Source organism: Phyllobates terribilis, unplaced genomic scaffold (assembly GCF_046119375.1).
Source record: "Phyllobates terribilis strain yellow unplaced genomic scaffold, ASM4611937v1 Scaffold_3__8_contigs__length_932513732, whole genome shotgun sequence".
In the NCBI taxonomy this organism is placed as follows: domain Eukaryota; kingdom Metazoa; phylum Chordata; class Amphibia; order Anura; family Dendrobatidae; genus Phyllobates; species Phyllobates terribilis.
The window spans coordinates 670,334,555-670,352,569 of record NW_027362763.1 but is presented as its reverse complement, the minus strand read 5'-3'; the positions used below and the strand labels follow the sequence as shown (position 1 = coordinate 670,352,569).

The window sequence follows — 18,015 nt, the reverse complement described above, 5'->3', positions numbered from 1 at the left end:
GCGGTGACACACAGAGGTTCAGTATCATGTTTACATCTTTTACTTTACTCTGCTCTATTTTGATTCCACGTCATATGCATCATGTTTTGTCTGCCATATTAGAATTGGGTCTAACCTTATTGATACAGTCTCACTGTCCATTATCAATAAACACATAGGAGGCTTATTATTGTAGCACTTTACTTTTTCCCTATGACTATTTTTATGGCGGGACACAATATGTTTTTGGCTGGACACTACTGATAAATTAGCATAAGAAATGCGATTATATGTTGAGCTGGGTAGTTACATGTATTGATGGTTGATTCATGAATTTCTATTATTGATACCACATTCCTGTATCCCTAGCGCCACCTTCTATTTGGCATCCTTGGTCCTTTTTTATTCCCTTACCTTATACCTGTTCACCATTTTATATGACTAATATAGATTCTCTGCGCCTGTTAGGTAAATTCGGTTTCTTTCATTTTTTTTTGTTTGTTTTTATCTCATTTTTCCCATTTTTGGTATCTCATGTTTAAAGCTGCTTTTGGTTTTTCATACTTCTTGATATTTGGCTTGACTGATAGTCACGTGCGGATTACAGGCGATTTTTACCTGCGGATTTTCCACATCTAATGCCATTCATTCTATGGGAAAAATCCTCACCTAATATTCAGCGTACCCCCAAGAGAAAGTGACAAGTTTGTGGATTTCTAACATGCACCGCAGGTCAGTTTACGCTACTTTAGCCCCTTCACCCCTGGGCCATTTTCCGTTTTTCTCCAATAACCCTCCACAACACCACCAAAGGAAGACGTCACCCCACCCTAATAATGACAGGAAACACAAAGCGGTCAAATAGCCCCTCCCTCCAGTGTTTTTTCCTGTCCCTATTGGGATGAAGAGGTCATCCAGGGTGCCCTGTTCCGGCGGCAGAGACCCAGCATACTTTTTGAGCCGGGCGGCTGGGACTGAGCGGTGTTCTCCTCCTACCCCTTATGCTGCTCCCGTCTCCTCCGGGACTCGGGACCCCCATCCCCACCGAGTCCGTGCCTGCGGGTAAGGTCCGGTGGGTGTCGGGCTTGAGGCCTCCTCGAGCTCTCCAGCCCAGCTCCCTTCCCCCTCTCAGGCGGCCTCCGGCGCTCTCCATAGCGGGAGAGACGCGCGCCGGATCCCAGAAGTGACGCGGACCGCTGGGTGACGTCACTTCCGGTCTGCGTTCCACCCTGGAACGCAGTTACCTGAAAACGGCCGGAAAGTGACGTGGGACGCCAAAACAGGGTCCCCTGGGTTACTTCCGGTCCGCTTAGGACAATGGGCCCCTGTGGAGGTGGCATATAAAAAAAAATAAAAAAAACCTGCAGGTGATCGCAAGTGTTCCTACTTCACCAATTGGACCAAGGGAGGGGGGGGGGAGCCTTCCCACCCCCCTCCCCAGGGAAAGAGGGAGAGCACTGTGTCCAGTCGCCTATATAAGAGCCCTGGACAGAAGACATCGAAGGTAGGACCTAATCCAATTTGTATTTTTATACACTGGATGGTCAGAAATCTATCTTCTCCATGTCTGCGGAGCCCAGCGTGATTCCAGTCCCAGTAAGTCTGGCACTGGGGGTCCTTTCCTAGGTGCTGGTTAGAATTGATACATTAATTACCCTTTTCCCTCTTTTTTAGGGGGACAAGTCTAGCCGGAAGTGTGCTATATGTGCAAAAAAACTTCAAACAAAAAATATTTATGCTAGAAATGTACGGAGAAAATTTAGGGAAGAGCAGCCGTCCCTCATAGATTAAATCAAGGGGACAGTCGGTCAGGAAGTTCAATCTTCATTGGCCTCCTTTTCTCAATCCACTTCTGATTCGCCTCAAAGACTAAGAGGAGGAAGATTTCCTTGGAAGGAAGAAAGAAAGAAGAGACTTGGACTCCCAGGACGAAATATCCCTTCCAGAAGACCTCATAGAGAAAGGTGAACTCAGCCCAGCAAAGTAAGGTCTGGAAAATAAGAAATATTATTTCTCAACGGAATTTATTGAAGACCTCCTCACAGCTGTAAGAAGAACGATGGAGGTGGAAGAAGAGAAGCCCACTAGATCAGTCCAGTAAGAGATGTTCGGTGATCTCCGTTCAAAGAAAAAGATGGTGTTCCCGATACATAAAAACATTCAGGACTTAATCCTGGATGAATGGGAAAATCCTGAAAGACGACTGAATACACCAGCTGAATTGAAAGACAGGTTTCCGGTAGATGAAGAAACCTCAAAATGTTGGACCGAGATACCTAAGGTCGATATTCAGGTGGCAAGAGTCGCTAAAAAGACAATATTGCCATTCGAGGATTCGTCACAACTGAAGGATCCTCTGGACCGCAAGATGGACAGCCTTCTCAGAAAATCCTGGGAAACATCAGCAGTCCTTCTGAACACTAATGTAGTCTCCACTTGTGTTGCAGGATCCATGTCGAGATGGCTCATCCAACTTGAAGAGCATCTGGCTATGGGCACATCCAGAGAAGAGATACAAGCTTCCCTACCTTTACTGCAGAAGGCCACTGACTTTCTGGCGGATGCTTCAGCAGAATCCATGAGGGTAACCGCCAGGGCCGCAGTCCTATCGAACTCCACAAGGCGAGCACTATGGCTGAAGTCGTGGAACGGTGATGTGGCCTCCAAAATAAAACTCTGTTCCATTCCCTTCAGGGGAGAATATATGTTTGGCCAGGCCCTTGACGACCTCCTGGAGAAGGCGGCTGATAAAAAAAAGAAGTCCTTGCCAGAACCCAGACACTACAATAAGACCCCCTTTCGCCCCCCTCGGGAGCAGAATCCCCAGTACAAGGGGAAAGGGAAGTCCGGTCGATGGAGCTACCCCAAAGGAGGGAAAGATAGGAATATTTTTTTTCCCAAAAGGACAGCAACAACAGAAGCGGTGACGCCAGAGCAGTGGGGGGACGAATCACAAAATACCTTCCCCCAATGGCAAAAGATTTGCTCCAGTCGATGGGTCTTGAAGGTAATTCAAGAAGGGTTGAAGATCGAATTCTCCTCATATCCTCCAAGAAAAGTGAGAATAACTCGTCTAACCTCCCCGAGATTATAAACCGCCCTGATGTCCGGCCTAAGAGACCTACTATCCTTGGGGGCTATTTCACCGGTCCCAAAAAAACAGAAAGAGACACACAGGCCACTATTCACGCCTGTTTATGATAAGAAAACCAAACGGCACCTACAGAATAATAATAAATCTGAAACCCTTAGACCAATACATCATCTACCGAAGATTCAAAATGGAGTCCATCAGATCAGCAGTTCCCTTGATAGGACAAGGATATGTGATGGCAACCATTGACTTACAGGACGCATACTATCACGTCCCTATACATCCAACATACCGGAAATTTCTAAGGTTTGCGGTGGTTCAAGAGGATGAGACGTTACTTTTTCAATTCAACGTATTGTCGTTCGGAATATCTTCAGCACCAAGAATATTTACCAAAATTATGTCAGAGGTAGTGGCTTCTATCAGAAAGGAGAAAATCTGCATCAGTCCCTACCTCGACGACTTCTTATTAGTAGGTCCCTCCGTGGCATCACTCCAGGAATATCTGCAAAGGACGATCCAAATCCTGACCACCCTAGGGTGGTTGATAAATCATCAAAAGTCAGACCTGGTCCCTGCCACGGCAAAAACGTTCCTGGGTGTTCTACTAGACTCCGCCAAACAAACCTCCTTCTTACCAAAGGACAGGCAGATACTTTTGAGATCCAAGATATCGAATCTGAAGACCCTGAATAGGGTGTCTCTAAGATTTGCCATGTCAGCCCTCGGCTCCATGACAGCCTGCATTCAATCCGTAGCCTGGGCTCAGGCTCACACCAGGGTATTGTAAACCCATATTCTCGCACAGTGGAACAGATCCAGAGTCTCCCTAAACAGGAAGATCATGATCCCTCATTATGTGAAGACATCTCTGTCATGGTGGCTCAGCCCAAGAAACCTAAGAACAGGGGTTCCATGGTCTCAGTTCCCTTTGATAACAGTCACGGTATATGCCAGCAAGACGGGATGGGGAGCCATCGTTGCCCAAAACCCCTTCTTAGGTGTCTGGACAGAACAGACCAGCAGGAGATCCCCCAACTTCCGCGAATTAAAGACAGTGGAGGAGGCACTCAAAATATCGTCTCCAGTCATTGCGGGCAAACACGTAAAAGTCCATTCAGACAACATGACTATGGTAGCTCACCTGTCCCATCAAGGGAGTACAAGGTACGAGACTCTAAAAAGTATCTCAGTAAGAATATTCTTCTGGGCAGAAGGACATCTTCGTTCCTTATCAGATCTGCACATAAAAGGCTCCGACAACATCCAGGCCGATTTTCTGAGCAGAAGGAATATCCATCCGGGGGAATGGGAGCTGGACTCGGACATTTTCCACATGCTGACCAGACAATGGGGTCGTCCGGAGGTGGACCTCTTTGCAAGATGCCAGAACACCAAGGCAGAAAAATACTTCTCCCTAGATCCAGACGACGTATGCCTGGGGATAGATGCATTCGCTCACCCGTGGCGTTTTCCATCTAGCTTATGCTTTTCCCCCAATTCCATTGCTACCCAAGACCTTACAGAAAGTAAGGACCGAGGAGGTCAAGATAATCTTTGATAGCCCCACTTTGGCCCAAAAGGAGCTGGTTCTGTGCAACTTAACAGTCTAAGCATAGAAGGACCCCTCGTTCTGCCAGCAATCAAGAACCTTCTCCATTAGGGTCCAATACAGAAAATAGTCTGGCCGAGAAGCGGTTAATGTAGCTGCCATAAAGCACGTTCTTGCTGCGGCACTGAATATACAGGCAATATAGGAAGGTCGTGCACATCCTGCAGCTGTCTGGGATACTAAACGGGCTGCTGAGTGAGCGAGACGTATGGAAAGTGTGCGTTCCTGGGATGTTTTGGGGGTGTTTCTGGATAGATCAGGTGGTGGGGAATAAAAAGTGTCTGTGAATAGGGGTGAAAAAGGGTATAAAAGTGTGTGCCCCCTATAATATACAGTGGGTGAAATAAATATTGAACACGTCACCAATCTTCTAAGTACTGTAAATCTATTTCTAAAGGTGCTATTGACATGAAATTCTCACCAGATATCCTTAACAACCAGTCCAATCCACGCAGGCAAACAAATCACTGTAGATGTCCATAGATTATGTGTAATAATGAGAAATGACACAGGGGGAAAAGTATTGAACACATGAAGAAAGAGAGGTGCAAAAAGCTGTAGAAAGTCCTGACACCTGCTGAGATCTATCAGTAATGTCACGGGTGTGTCAGGGTTGACAGACAGTAATACGGGGTCCGGCTGTAGAAGGTCGCTGCGTTTGGCCTTGCAAACCTCTTCCTGATTCTTTCATCATCCCTCTCTCTCTAGGGCCCAGCATTGATCCGCACCTTGCTTGGGGATTATACCTTTAGGACCCAGCGGGGATCCTTACCTTCTGCTGCTAATTACCACACCCTTGCTGTATCCTTAAATACTCTCAGTTTCTTCAGAGAGTTGCTGGTGATAGACTGTTCTTATCTATTGAGGCCTGGAATTCTAGTAGTCTGCTAGAATTTTCTTGGACTTCCTTCGTGCAGTGTTGCCTTGTTTTCCCCGGTTTCATCTTTAATCTAAGTGTATTCCCTTGTTTGTACTTTTGTTTTCAGTGGGGCTAACCAGTGCTCACCCCTCACTTTCCCTACCTAGGGCCTAGCTTTAGGGTCAGATAGGGCCAGGTTTCCAGCTCTGCGATAGGTGCAGAACTTATATAGTGTCCATAAGTCAGGGTTTGTAATTTGAGCTGTTTAGGGGTCTCCACTCCCCTTTCCCCATTTGCAGTACTTCCTTCTCTCTTCCTGTTATTATACACTGGGTTCTCCTCATACCCAGCGTGACAAGTAATTAGAAAGCAATCCTGCCACTTAGTGACAAATAATATCATCTGGTTCACCAGATGGCCTGTAAAAATGAGTCTTGATTACCAAGGTTCCACACAAGAAACCTCTCATGATGTGGGGGGGGGGGGGCGGGAAACCAGTGAGCTGTCTCAAGACCATCACAACCTTATTGTTGCAAAACATACTGATGGCATTGGTTACAGAATAATTTCTTAATTATGGAAGGCTCCAATGAGTGCTGTTGGGGGAATAATCCGGAAGTGGAAAGAACATCATTTCACTATAAACTGGCCACGATCAGGTGCAAGATTTCAGACAGAGGAGTGAAAAAAATTAGAATAATTGTCAAAGGAAGGAAGGATGAAAGGACAAATGGTACAGAGACATTCTTGATAAAAATCTGCTGCCATCTACCAGGATGATGAAGATGAAACGAGGGTGGATATTTCAGCAAGACAATGATGCCAAACACATGACCAAGGAAACGCTCATAATAAATATAAGTATAACCCTGATTAACCCCTTCCTGCACCAGTGCAGCAGAGGGACGGTGCGGTCGCCATCTGTCACTTTAAATTCTCCGTTGCCTTCAGGATGAAGTAAAGCCCAGAGCCGGTGTTTTTCCCATTCACCATGTGCATTAGTTTATATAAGAGCCTGGCAGGCATGAGGTCACTCTGAGCCGCTGTTTATGACAGCGGTCGCCATGGCGACAGACTATGATGTCATCAGCTTGATATTAATAAATAAATACTGCAGGGCAGGATCGGGAACAGTGAGGTCAGCCGTCAGATGAGAGCGAGCAGCAGGGAGAGTGGTAGCAGCGGCTCCATATAACGAGATCACATCCATCAGGAGAGCAGTGGACGGTGCCCGGGGGCTAGATACCAGCTCATAGAGAGAAAGGGGTCTTGATTGGGGGCCAAGATATCACAAATAACGCTCCTTTCTTAAAGCACAGTAGATCTACAGTCATGGCCGAAAGTGTTGACACCCTTCAAATTGTTCCAGAAAATTATTGCACTTACACATGTTTTCTTATATACATGTTTATTTCCTTTTGTGTGTATTGGAACAACACAAAAAAAACAGAGGAAAAAAGGCAAATTGGACAAAATTTCACATAAAACCCTGGACAAAATTGTTGGCACCTTTCCAAAATATGGGGAAACAACTTTGTTTCAAGAATGTGATTCTCGTTCAAACTTGCCTGTGGCAAGTAACAGGTGTGGGCAATATGAAAGTCACACCTGAAACCAGATAAAAAAAAAAATGGAGAAGTTGACTCAATCTTTGCATTGTGTGTCTGTGTGTGCCACACTAAGCATGGAGAACAGAAAGAGGAGAAGAGAACTGTCTGAGGACTCGAGAACCAAAATTGTTGGCACCCTCAACTTTAATATTTGGTTGCACACCCTTTGGAATAAATGACTGCAATCAGTCGCTTCCTATAACCATCAGCTTCTTACACCTCTCAACTGAAATTTTGGACGACTCTTGTTACAAACTGCTCCAGGTCTCTCATATGTGAAGGCGTCTTCTCCCGGGTGCGCTCCCTGCTCATCGTCTGACAGCGCCTCTGTTCAGCTGCTGCCCCCAGAATGATCGCTCTTCAATGAGCCTGGATCGTCCACACCTTTGTCCTATCCACAACGTTGAAGCTGGAAGCCCGCAGTGCAGTTGGGATACTTTTCACTGTGGTGATTATGACAAATACGTTTTCAAGTGTTTTTTAATGTATACTAATGAAAATTAACATTTTATAAAGAAATGAAAGATTATCAAATTGTGCCTTGTTGTGTTTTTTTTTTTTTTTTTTTTTTTGTATATTTTGATTAAAATAATGTACCCTGATACAACTCTTATCGACTCTTTAAAAAGTTGTAGCTCTTGGAAGTCAAGGAGATAAAATCGAAAGGGACAAGGATGCAACCTGGGCTTGCACAGGGGTCTCGGGTAGGAATTCAGATGCTGGATTTTTATGTGATGAATATTTGTGGGGCCGGCAAGGACCAATCAATGGTGGAGAATCTGAAAATGGAAAGGAATCATCCTGTAAACGTCACATGAAGACTCGGGTGACAAGTGTGCTGAGACTTCCTGCTGGGGGAGAGAGAGCGAGAGCTGCTTGGAGCTCTGTCTGGAAACGGTGCCGTCCACTGCACGCTCAGGCTTCACACTACGAAATGCTGGGACTGATCGATCGTTCTCATACACGTGGAGGGGCTTTCTTCTTTTGTCTTCTGCATATGATGTCCCTACCACCCTCTATAGGGTCTATCAATCCCAGAATTCTTTTAGTGTAAAAGCTCAGAGCAGGTGAAGCCCCTTGAAGCGCAGACGAGAAATTCTAAGCCCTTTATTGGGAACAGGTACAAGGAATTCGCGTAAAGTCGGAAGATATAATAAAGACATGATGAGCGCAGTTCAGTGCGGGGTCACAATGTGCCGCCCGGCCGTCCCTCCGCTCACGGGAGCAGCGTCTCTCCACTGGTGCAGTGAGTCACGGCACAAGGGGCTTTACTCCACGTGAAGGCAATCATCCCACTAATCTCTCCCCAATCCCAATCTTTATGATGGCCCCGGCGAGGTTAATGCTGCAGCAGGAGGGGGCACTGACATCTTTATAGGACGGAGTGTTTGCTCTCGGGACTGGAGGTGGAATCAGGTCTTGAAAATTCCACAATTACCGGAGTTTTCGCGCTTCAGTGTTTTATAGCAGAATTCTGCTTTTTCCCGTATCGTCCATTCACCCCTGCACTAGTCTGGTGGCCGAGACAAATGCCCAGTTCTCTAGTTCGGTGGATCAGTAACCCACTAGTGTTTAGTAGTCCTATTGGTGATCCCCTCTCCCATCTGCCACTCGCCTTTTTTTTCTCTAACCTCCTTCGGCCTCTGAGCTACTAACTCTCCTACACATGAAGGCAGGAATACGCTGGACCTGGTCTTCTCCCGGCTCTGCTCGGTGCATGATGTTATTAGCTCCCATCTTCCGCTCTCGGATCACAACCTTCTTTCATTCTCTGTCAGTAACTGACGCCCCACTCAGGACACCCCCCACTTTCTACACTTATTGAAATGTACACACTATTAACACCAAGAAACCTATGAAGAATCTGCAGTCATCATTGGCCCCAATCTCCTCCCTCTCTTGTCCTGACTCTGCACTGAAACATTATAATGACCCATTGCAGAGCGCCCTGGATGAAGGTACATCTCCTGCACAGAGAACAACTCGGCACAGACGGCAACAACCCTGGCACACTCTGCAACACGCTTTCTCCAGCGGTGCTCCAGGTGCGCTGAACGTCTGTGGAGAAAATCTAATCTGGCCGAAGATTTCCTCCATTATAAATTTATGCTTTAAAACCTACAACTCTGCCTTCACCTCTCCAAACAAAACTACTTCAACACCCTCATCACTATCCAATAATCCTAAATGTCTGACACTTTTCATTCCCTCCTCAGCCCAAGAGTTCAGGCCCCGACCACCAACCTCAGCGCTGACGATCCATTCCGACAGGAAATTTTCTCCCAATCCCCTATTATCCTACATCCTCCTCCCTCCCTCCCGCATTGCATCTTACTCACTTTCTATTTTTGAACCAATCACAGCAGAAGTAACCGGCTCCTTGTATCTTCTCACCCTACTGCCTGCACCAGTGACCCTATTCCCTCACATCTCCTTCAGTCCCACTCCCCAGCTGTCACCACTCACCTAACTAAAATATGTAATCTCTCTCTCTCTCTCTCTCTCTCTCTCTCTCTCTCTCTCTCTCTCTCTCTCTCTCTCTCTCTCTCTCTCTCTCTCCTCTCTCTCTCTCTCTCTCTCTCTCTCTCTCTCTCTCTCTCTCTCTCTCTCTCTCTCTCTCTCTCTCTCATCGAGTATCGTTCCCTCCTCATTTAAACACTTCAGCATACACCCGTTACTAAAAGCCATCCCTGGACCAGAACTGCGCTGCTAACTACAGACCGGTGTCTAATCTCTCCTTCATCTCTAAACTCCTGGAACGCCTGGTCCACTCCCGTCTAATCCACTATCTCTCAGATAACTCTCTTCTCGACCCTCTACAGTCTGGTTTTTGCTCTTTACGCTCTACTGAAACGGTCCTCACTAAAGTCTCTTAATGATCTACTAACAGCCAAATCTAATGGTCCCTGCTGATTCTCCTGGATCTCTCTGCAGCATTCGACACTGTGGATCACCAGCTCCTTCTCTATGCTCTGCTCTATAGGCCTCAAAGAAACCGTTCTCTCCTGGTTCTCCTCCTACCTCTCTAACCGCTCCTTCACTTTGTTTTGCCGGCTCCTCTTCCTCTCCTTTTCCCTACTGTTGGGGTTCCTCAAGGATCAGTCCTAGTCCTTCTCCTCTTCTCTCTATTCACTGCCCCTGTTGGACAAACAATCAGTAGATTTGGTTTTTAGTACCATCTCTATGCAGATGACACCCAATTATATACATCACCCTGCATTATTATAGATACCGTGAATTGTCTCTACCATCATGTCCTCCCTCTATCTGACACTGACCTCCCTTGTGTTTCCTCCTCTTCTAAGCTTCCCAAACCCAATATTGCCATTTCCATGTGTGGCACCACTTGCAGAACGCCCGCTGTCTTGGGGTCATATCTGACTCAGATCTTTCCTTCACTCCCCACATCCAGTCCCTCGCTCGCTCATTTCACCTACACCTCAAAAATATCTCTAGAATTCCACCTAATTTATCTCTGAAGCTGCAAAAACTCTTAGGCTGTGTGCCCACCATGCGGATTTAATGCGTTTCTGCAGCGGCATTTCCGCTGCGAAAACACATTAAGAACGCATGTTAAATTGTCTGCCATGTTTCCCGATGATGATCCGCATCTGCTGTGCACATGCTGCGGAAATTTCCCCTGCGGATTATCATTGGTCCGCATGACTACATGTGCACATGCGAATATTATGCGATTCAATGCGCGGATGGTACCCGGGTCTGGAGAAGAGGAGACTCTCCTCCAGACCCGGGTACCATAGTACCTGTAGTTAAATAATTAAAATAAAAAATAAACATATACTTACCTTCTGATGGCCCCCTGTCTGCTCCTGGCGGTGTTGCTGGCTCTTCGGCTGCTCGCGGTGGTAAAATGACCTTCATGACGTCATTTAGTCATGTACAGGTCACGCAACCGTTGACGTCACCTCAAATGGGATCCGGGCTTATGCGCCTACGGGGCCATACACTGTAATGATGCAGACAGAATGAACCTGCTTTGTCGTTCATCATTTTCGGGAGTGTTTGCCTACTAGAGGCGGACACACAGACACAGTCGACTACGGATGAGTGGTTTTTTTTGGTAAAACTTTGCACTCATTAATGAGTTTAAGCGAAATTTCAGGATCAGCGGCCAATTAATCTTCATTTACATAAAACCTTGTGTTGCCTTTGTGCCCAGTGTCAGCAGAGTGTCCCCCCGATTTATCAGTCTTTGATGTTTCCGCAGCCCTTACCCCTCGTCTGCCCCGAGCGGGAGAGACCATACACGGGAGCAAGTTTTTCATCGGTTTCGGTGGCAAAGGAGCCAATCAGTGCATCCAAGCGTCTCGCCTCGGGTCCCGCACCGCCATGGTCTGCAAGGTAATGCAATGTCCGAGCACTGAGCCTCGGATCCCGCACCGCCATGGTCTGCAAGGTAACGCAATGTCCGAGCACTGAGCCTCAGGTCCTGCACCGCCATGGTCTGCAAGGTAATGCAATGTCCGAGCACTGAGCCTCAGATCCCGCACCGCCATGGTCTGCAAGGTAACGCAATGTCCGAACACTGAGCCTCGGGTCCCGCACCGCCATGGTCTGCAAGGTAACGCAATATCCGAGCACTGAGCTTCGGGTCCCGCACCGCCATGGTCTGCAAGGTAACGCAATGTCCGAACACTGAGCCTCGGGTCCCGCACCGCCATGGTCTGCAAGGTAACGCAATATCCGAGCACTGAGCTTCTGGTCCTGCACCGCCATGGTCTGCAAGGTAACGCAATGTCCGAGCACTGAGCTTCGGGTCCCGCACCGCCATGGTCTGCAAGGTAACGCAATGTTCGGACACTGAGCTTCGGTCCCGCACCGCCATGGTCTGCAAGGTAACGCAATGTCCGAGCACTGAGCCTCAGGTCCTGCTCCGCCATGGTCTGCAAGGTAATGCAATGTCCGAGCACTGAGCCTCGGGTCCCGCACCGCCATGGTCTGCAAGGTAACGCAATGTCCGAGCACTGAGCTTCTGGTCCTGCACCGCCATGGTCTGCAAGGTAACGCAATGTCCGAGCACTGAGCTTCGGGTCCCGCACCGCCATGGTCTGCAAGGTAACGCAATATCCGAGCACTGAGCTTCGGGTCCCGTCCCCGCCATGGTCTGCAAGGTAACGCAATGTCCGAGCACTGAGCCTCAGGTCCCGCACCGCCATGGTCTGCAAGGTAATGCAATGTCCGAGCACTGAGCTCGGGTCCCGCACCGCCATGGTCTGCAAGGTAACGCAATGTCCGGACACTGAGCTCGGGTCCCGCACCGCCATGGTCTGCAAGGTAATGCAATATCCGAGCACTGAGCTTCTGGTCCTGCACCGCCATGGTCTGCAAGGTAACGCAATATCCGAGCACTGAGCCTCGGGTCCCGCACCGCCATGGTCTGCAAGGTAACGCAATATCCGAGCACTGAGCTTCGGGTCCCGCACCGCCATGGTCTGCAAGGTAACGCAATGTCCGAGCACTGAGCTTTGGGTCCCGCACCGCCATGGTCTGCAAGGTAACGCAACGTCCGGACACTGAGCTTCGGGTCCCGCACCGCCATGGTCTGCAAGGTAATGCAATATCCGAGCACTGAGCTTCTGGTCCTGCACCGCCATGGTCTGCAAGGTAACGCAATATCCGAGCACTGAGCCTCGGGTCCCGCACCGCCATGGTCTGCAAGGTAACGCAATATCCGAGCACTGAGCTTCGGGTCCCGCACCGCCATGGTCTGCAAGGTAACGCAATGTCCGAGCACTGAGCCTCAGGTCCTGCTCCGCCATGGTCTGCAAGGTAATGCAATGTCCGAGCACTGAGCCTCGGGTCCCGCACCGCCATGGTCTGCAAGGTAACGCAATGTCCGAGCACTGAGCTTCTGGTCCTGCACCGCCATGGTCTGCAAGGTAACGCAATGTCCGAGCACTGAGCTTCGGGTCCCGCACTGCCATGGTCTGCAAGGTAACGCAATATCCGAGCACTGAGCCTCAGGTCCTGCTCCGCCATGGTCTGCAAGGTAATGCAATGTCCGAGCACTGAGCCTCGGGTCCCGCACCGCCATGGTCTGCAAGGTAACGCAATGTCCGAGCACTGAGCCTCGGGTCCCGCACCGCCATGGTCTGCAAGGTAACGCAATGTCCGAGCACTGAGCTTCTGGTCCTGCACCGCCATGGTCTGCAAGGTAACGCAATGTCCGAGCACTGAGCTTCGGGTCCCGCACCGCCATGGTCTGCAAGGTAACGCAATGTCCGCGCACTGAGCCTCGGGTCCTGCACCGCCATGGTCTGCAAGGTAATGCAATGTCCGAGCACTGAGCCTCGGGTCCCGCACCACCATGGTCTGCAAGGTAACGCAATGTCCGGACACTGAGCCTCGGGTCCCGCACCGCCATGGTCTGCAAGGTAATGCAATATCCGAGCACTGAGCTTCTGGTCCTGCACCGCCATGGTCTGCAAGGTAACGCAATATCCGAGCACTGAGCCTCGGGTCCCGCACCGCCATGGTCTGCAAGGTAACGCAATATCCGAGCACTGAGCTTCGGGTCCCGCACCGCCATGGTCTGCAAGGTAACGCAATGTCCGAGCACTGAGCTTTGGGTCCCGCACCGCCATGGTCTGCAAGGTAACGCAATGTCCGAGCACTGAGCTTCTGGTCCTGCACCGCCATGGTCTGCAAGGTAACGCAATATCCGAGCACTGAGCCTCGGGTCCCGCACCGCCATGGTCTGCAAGGTAACGCAATATCCGAGCACTGAGCTTCGGGTCCCGCACCGCCATGGTCTGCAAGGTAACGCAATGTCCGAGCACTGAGCTTTGGGTCCCGCACCGCCATGGTCTGCAAGGTAACGCAACGTCCGGACACTGAGCTTCGGGTCCCGCACCGCCATGGTCTGCAAGGTAATGCAATATCCGAGCACTGAGCTTCTGGTCCCGCACCGCCATGGTCTGCAAGGTAACGCAATGTCCGAGCACTGAGCCTCGGGTCCTGCACCGCCATTGGTCTGCAAGGTAACGCAATATCCGAGCACTGAGCTTCGGGTCCCGCACCGCCATGGTCGGCAAGGTAATGCAATGTCCGAGCACTGAGCCTCGGGTCCCGCACCGCCATGGTCTGCAAGGTAACGCAATGTCCGAGCACTGAGCCTCTGGTCCCGCACCGCCATGGTCTGCAAGGTAACGCAATGTCCGAGCACTGAGCCTCTGGTCCCGCACCGCCATGGTCTGCAAGGTAACGCAATGTCCGAGCACTGAGCCTCTGGTCCCGCACCGCCATGGTCTGCAAGGTAACGCAATATCCGAGCACTGAGCTCTCGGAATAATACAATCTGCACGTGATGCTTCAGTGTCACAAAGGAAATTCCTTCAGTTCAGAGACTAAATAAACCCTGAGCCCTCCTCTAAGTAACTGTCTCCTGAACATATTATTTCCATTAATCACTGCTGAGTTCCGACACCGTGACCTCATACCGGAGCCGAGCAACCATGTCAGGAATGTGGAATTAAAGGGGATGTCTGGGATAAGCACAGAAGGTTTGCCAGAAACAGCGCCACATCTCTCCCCGTGTCTGGCCATGTGTGGTATTGCAGCTCATCACCATTCAAGTCAATACCTGGCGCTGTGTGTGTTCTAGGAAAAAGAACGTAGCTTCTTCCTGATTCTTACCAATGTTCAGAAGTCTAAAATCGAGAACTTTAGACCAAACCAAAGCCAGAAAGACACCCCCCCCCCCCCCCCGATAACCCCAAATCTCACACTTTGGGGTAACCCTTTTCCAGCTCAAATTACAAAATTATCCCAGATTATAACAAAATCAGGACTTTTAGCTAAACTGTTTTGGCGTTCCTTAGATCAGTGCAGCTTTTTTTGAGGCCTCTGCATTGTGCCGTTCCTCTGTTATTCCTCCTACAAATGTATAAATGACGTTTATATCCGGCCATTACATTTCTTGCAGTGCAAAAGAAGAACAAGTCAACTTGCAAAGCTGAAGGTTCACACTCGGCGTTTCATTTATTCATACGTTTTCAGGAGGAATAATTAGAGGAAACTGCACAGTTCTAAGAAACAATGCTCCAGAAGTGACACTAAACAAGAGTCAGGAGACGTGGGCCATAACTGTGCTGGACTCCACGCATCCTATTATTACATCACCATAACTGGCACCCGGAGGATCCGTTTATTTCTGTTGCTTCTCAAATATGATAGAGGGCAGTATTACAACAACCCCGATGTACAAGAATATAACTACTATAATACTGCCCCCTATGTACAAGAATATAACTACTATAATACTGCTCCTATGTACAAGAATATAACTACTATAATACTGCCCCCTATGTACAAGAATATAACTACTATAATACTGCCCCCTATGTACAAGAATATAACTACTATAATACTGCTCCTATGTACAAGAATATAACTACTATAATACTGCCCCCTATGTACCAGAATATAACTACTATAATTACTGCTCCCTATGTACAAGAATATAACTACTATAATACTGCCCTTATGTACATGAATATAACTACTATAATACTGCCCCCTATGTACAAGAATATAACTACTATAATACTGCCCCTATGTACAAGAATATAACTACTATAATACTGCCCCCTATGTACAAAGAATATAACTACTATAATACTGCCCCCTATTGTACAAGAATATAACTACTATAATACTGCTCCTATGTACAAGAATATAACTACTATAATACTGCCCCCTATGTACCAGAATATAACTACTGTAATACTGCTCCTATGTACAAGAATATAACTACTATAATACTGCCCCCTATGTACAAGAATATAACTACTATAATACTGCTCCTATGTACAAGAATATAACTACTATAATACTGCCCCCTATGTACAAGAATATAACTACTATAATACTGCCCCCTATGTACAAGAATATAACTACTATAATACTGCTCCTATGTACAAGAATATAACTACTATAATACTGCTCCTATGTACAAGAATAAACTACTATAATACTGCCCCCTATGTACCAGAATATAACTACTATAATACTGCTCCCTATGTACAAGAATATAACTACTATAATACTGCCCTTATGTACATGAATATAACTACTATAATACTGCCCCCTATGTACAAGAATATAACTACTATAATACTGCCCCTATGTACAAGAATATAACTACTATAATACTGCCCCCTATGTACAAGAATATAACTACTATAATACTGCCCCCTATGTACAAGAATATAACTACTATAATACTGCTCCTATGTACAAGAATATAACTACTATAATACTGCCCCCTATGTACCAGAATATAACTACTGTAATACTGCTCCTATGTACAAGAATATAACTACTATAATTACTGCCCCCTATGTACAAGAATATAACTACTATAATACTGCTCCTATGTACAAGAATATAACTACTATAATACTGCTCCTATGTACAAGAATATAACTACTATAATACTGCTCCTATGTACAGGAATATAACTACTATAATACTGCTCCCTATGTACAAGAATATAACTACTATAATACTGCCCCCTATGTACAAGAATATAACTACTATAATACTGCCCCTATGTACTAGAATATAACTACTATAATACTGCCCCTGTGTATTCCCTTTGTTCAGCCCTATATGTGGGCTCTCCGCTGTTGCACTATACAGAAGCTTTGCTTTCTCAGCCATGTTGTAGCCGCACACTAGTGCCCGGCAGTCTCCTGGCACGGCCCTAGTTAGTGTGGATCGCACCCTGACCTACATATCACCCGGCAGCCCTGATGACGGCTCTTTCCAGTATTTCTTCTCGCTGCTTTGGCCGCACTCCCGGTTCCTCTGCGTTGGAGCCGCTGGTGTTGATGAAATTCCGCAGTAAGTGTTAATGGCCGGGGACTGCTCCTGATGTACGCGGCACCTTCTGGCGGTATTATTAGAGCTTTATTGCTCCCTTTGGTACCTTTGTTTATTCCTGACAGAAAAGTTATTTTTTCCCATATTTCATGTTACTTTGTTTCTTTGTGTTAATTCTTGTAAAAAAAAACACACAAGCAGAATTTAGTTTTTATTGCAGAACTTTTATTGAGCGAAGAGCGTAAGGACGTGTTCACATGAGGCAAATGTGTTGCTTTTTTTTTTTTTTGTTTGTTTTGTTTTTTTTTGTTTTTTCCTACGATTTTTCCTAAACTGGAAATTGTGGGTAAAAAAAAAAATAGGCGTGATGATTTACACTGCAGCAGATGAAACCGTCCGGCGGTGTCCTGCACACAGCTGCTCGGCTCGTTACAATGTATCAGACAGGTTGATCGTACAGAAGAAGGTTTTATAAGCAATGGCGGCTTGTAGGATTCCAGACGTCTCATCCCGATCCTCTCTCTGGTTTCAGGTCGGGGACGACTCTTTCGGGAACAGCTACATTGAAAACTTCAAGAAGAACGACGTCTGCACAGGTAGCAGAGTTACTGCCCCCTATCTGCCGGGATCTACACAGTCTGGGGGCTCGTCTGCCGCCATATTGGAGTGATTACTGCATTTATTCTCCTCTATTTGTCGGGGTGTTATCCATAGTGAGAGGTCATGTGATCGCGGCGGACCCACCGCTGGCCGCTGCACTGATGTCACCAGTGGTATACAGGCAGTTAAAGGAACATTGTCCTCCGCAGCACAGAGTATTTAAGCAATGAGAATACTGATCTTGTGGAAGGAGCAGGATCAGCAGCAGCACAGAGCATCTAAGGAGAGTAGGGTGTGGGTGGTCACAGAGTGAGAGTAAAAAGAGCAGCAGCACAGAGTATTTCAGGAGAGTTACTGATTTGTCCACTGAAAATGTAACATATACAGTTGCATCTCACAAAATTAGAATATCATC

The 18,015-nt window shown here is 47.5% G+C and overlaps 1 protein-coding gene across 4 annotated transcripts in view; it reads left to right on the top strand.

Annotated features, from left to right (window-relative positions):
- The window catches only part of RBKS (ribokinase), a 63,287-nt gene that overhangs the window by 8,070 nt on the left and 37,202 nt on the right, over nucleotides 1-18,015 (top strand). For 2 of the 4 annotated variants that reach the window (XM_073671765.1, XM_073671766.1), the window contains exons 3-4: nucleotides 11,384-11,516; nucleotides 17,533-17,596. In XM_073671765.1, the coding sequence (XP_073527866.1) occupies nucleotides 11,384-11,516; nucleotides 17,533-17,596 (197 nt within the window). Of the gene's footprint in view, nucleotides 1-11,383; nucleotides 11,517-14,237; nucleotides 14,266-14,409; nucleotides 14,431-17,532; nucleotides 17,597-18,015 lie in introns of those variants that run through there. The other 2 variants (XM_073671769.1, XM_073671767.1) reach the window with 2 other exon arrangements.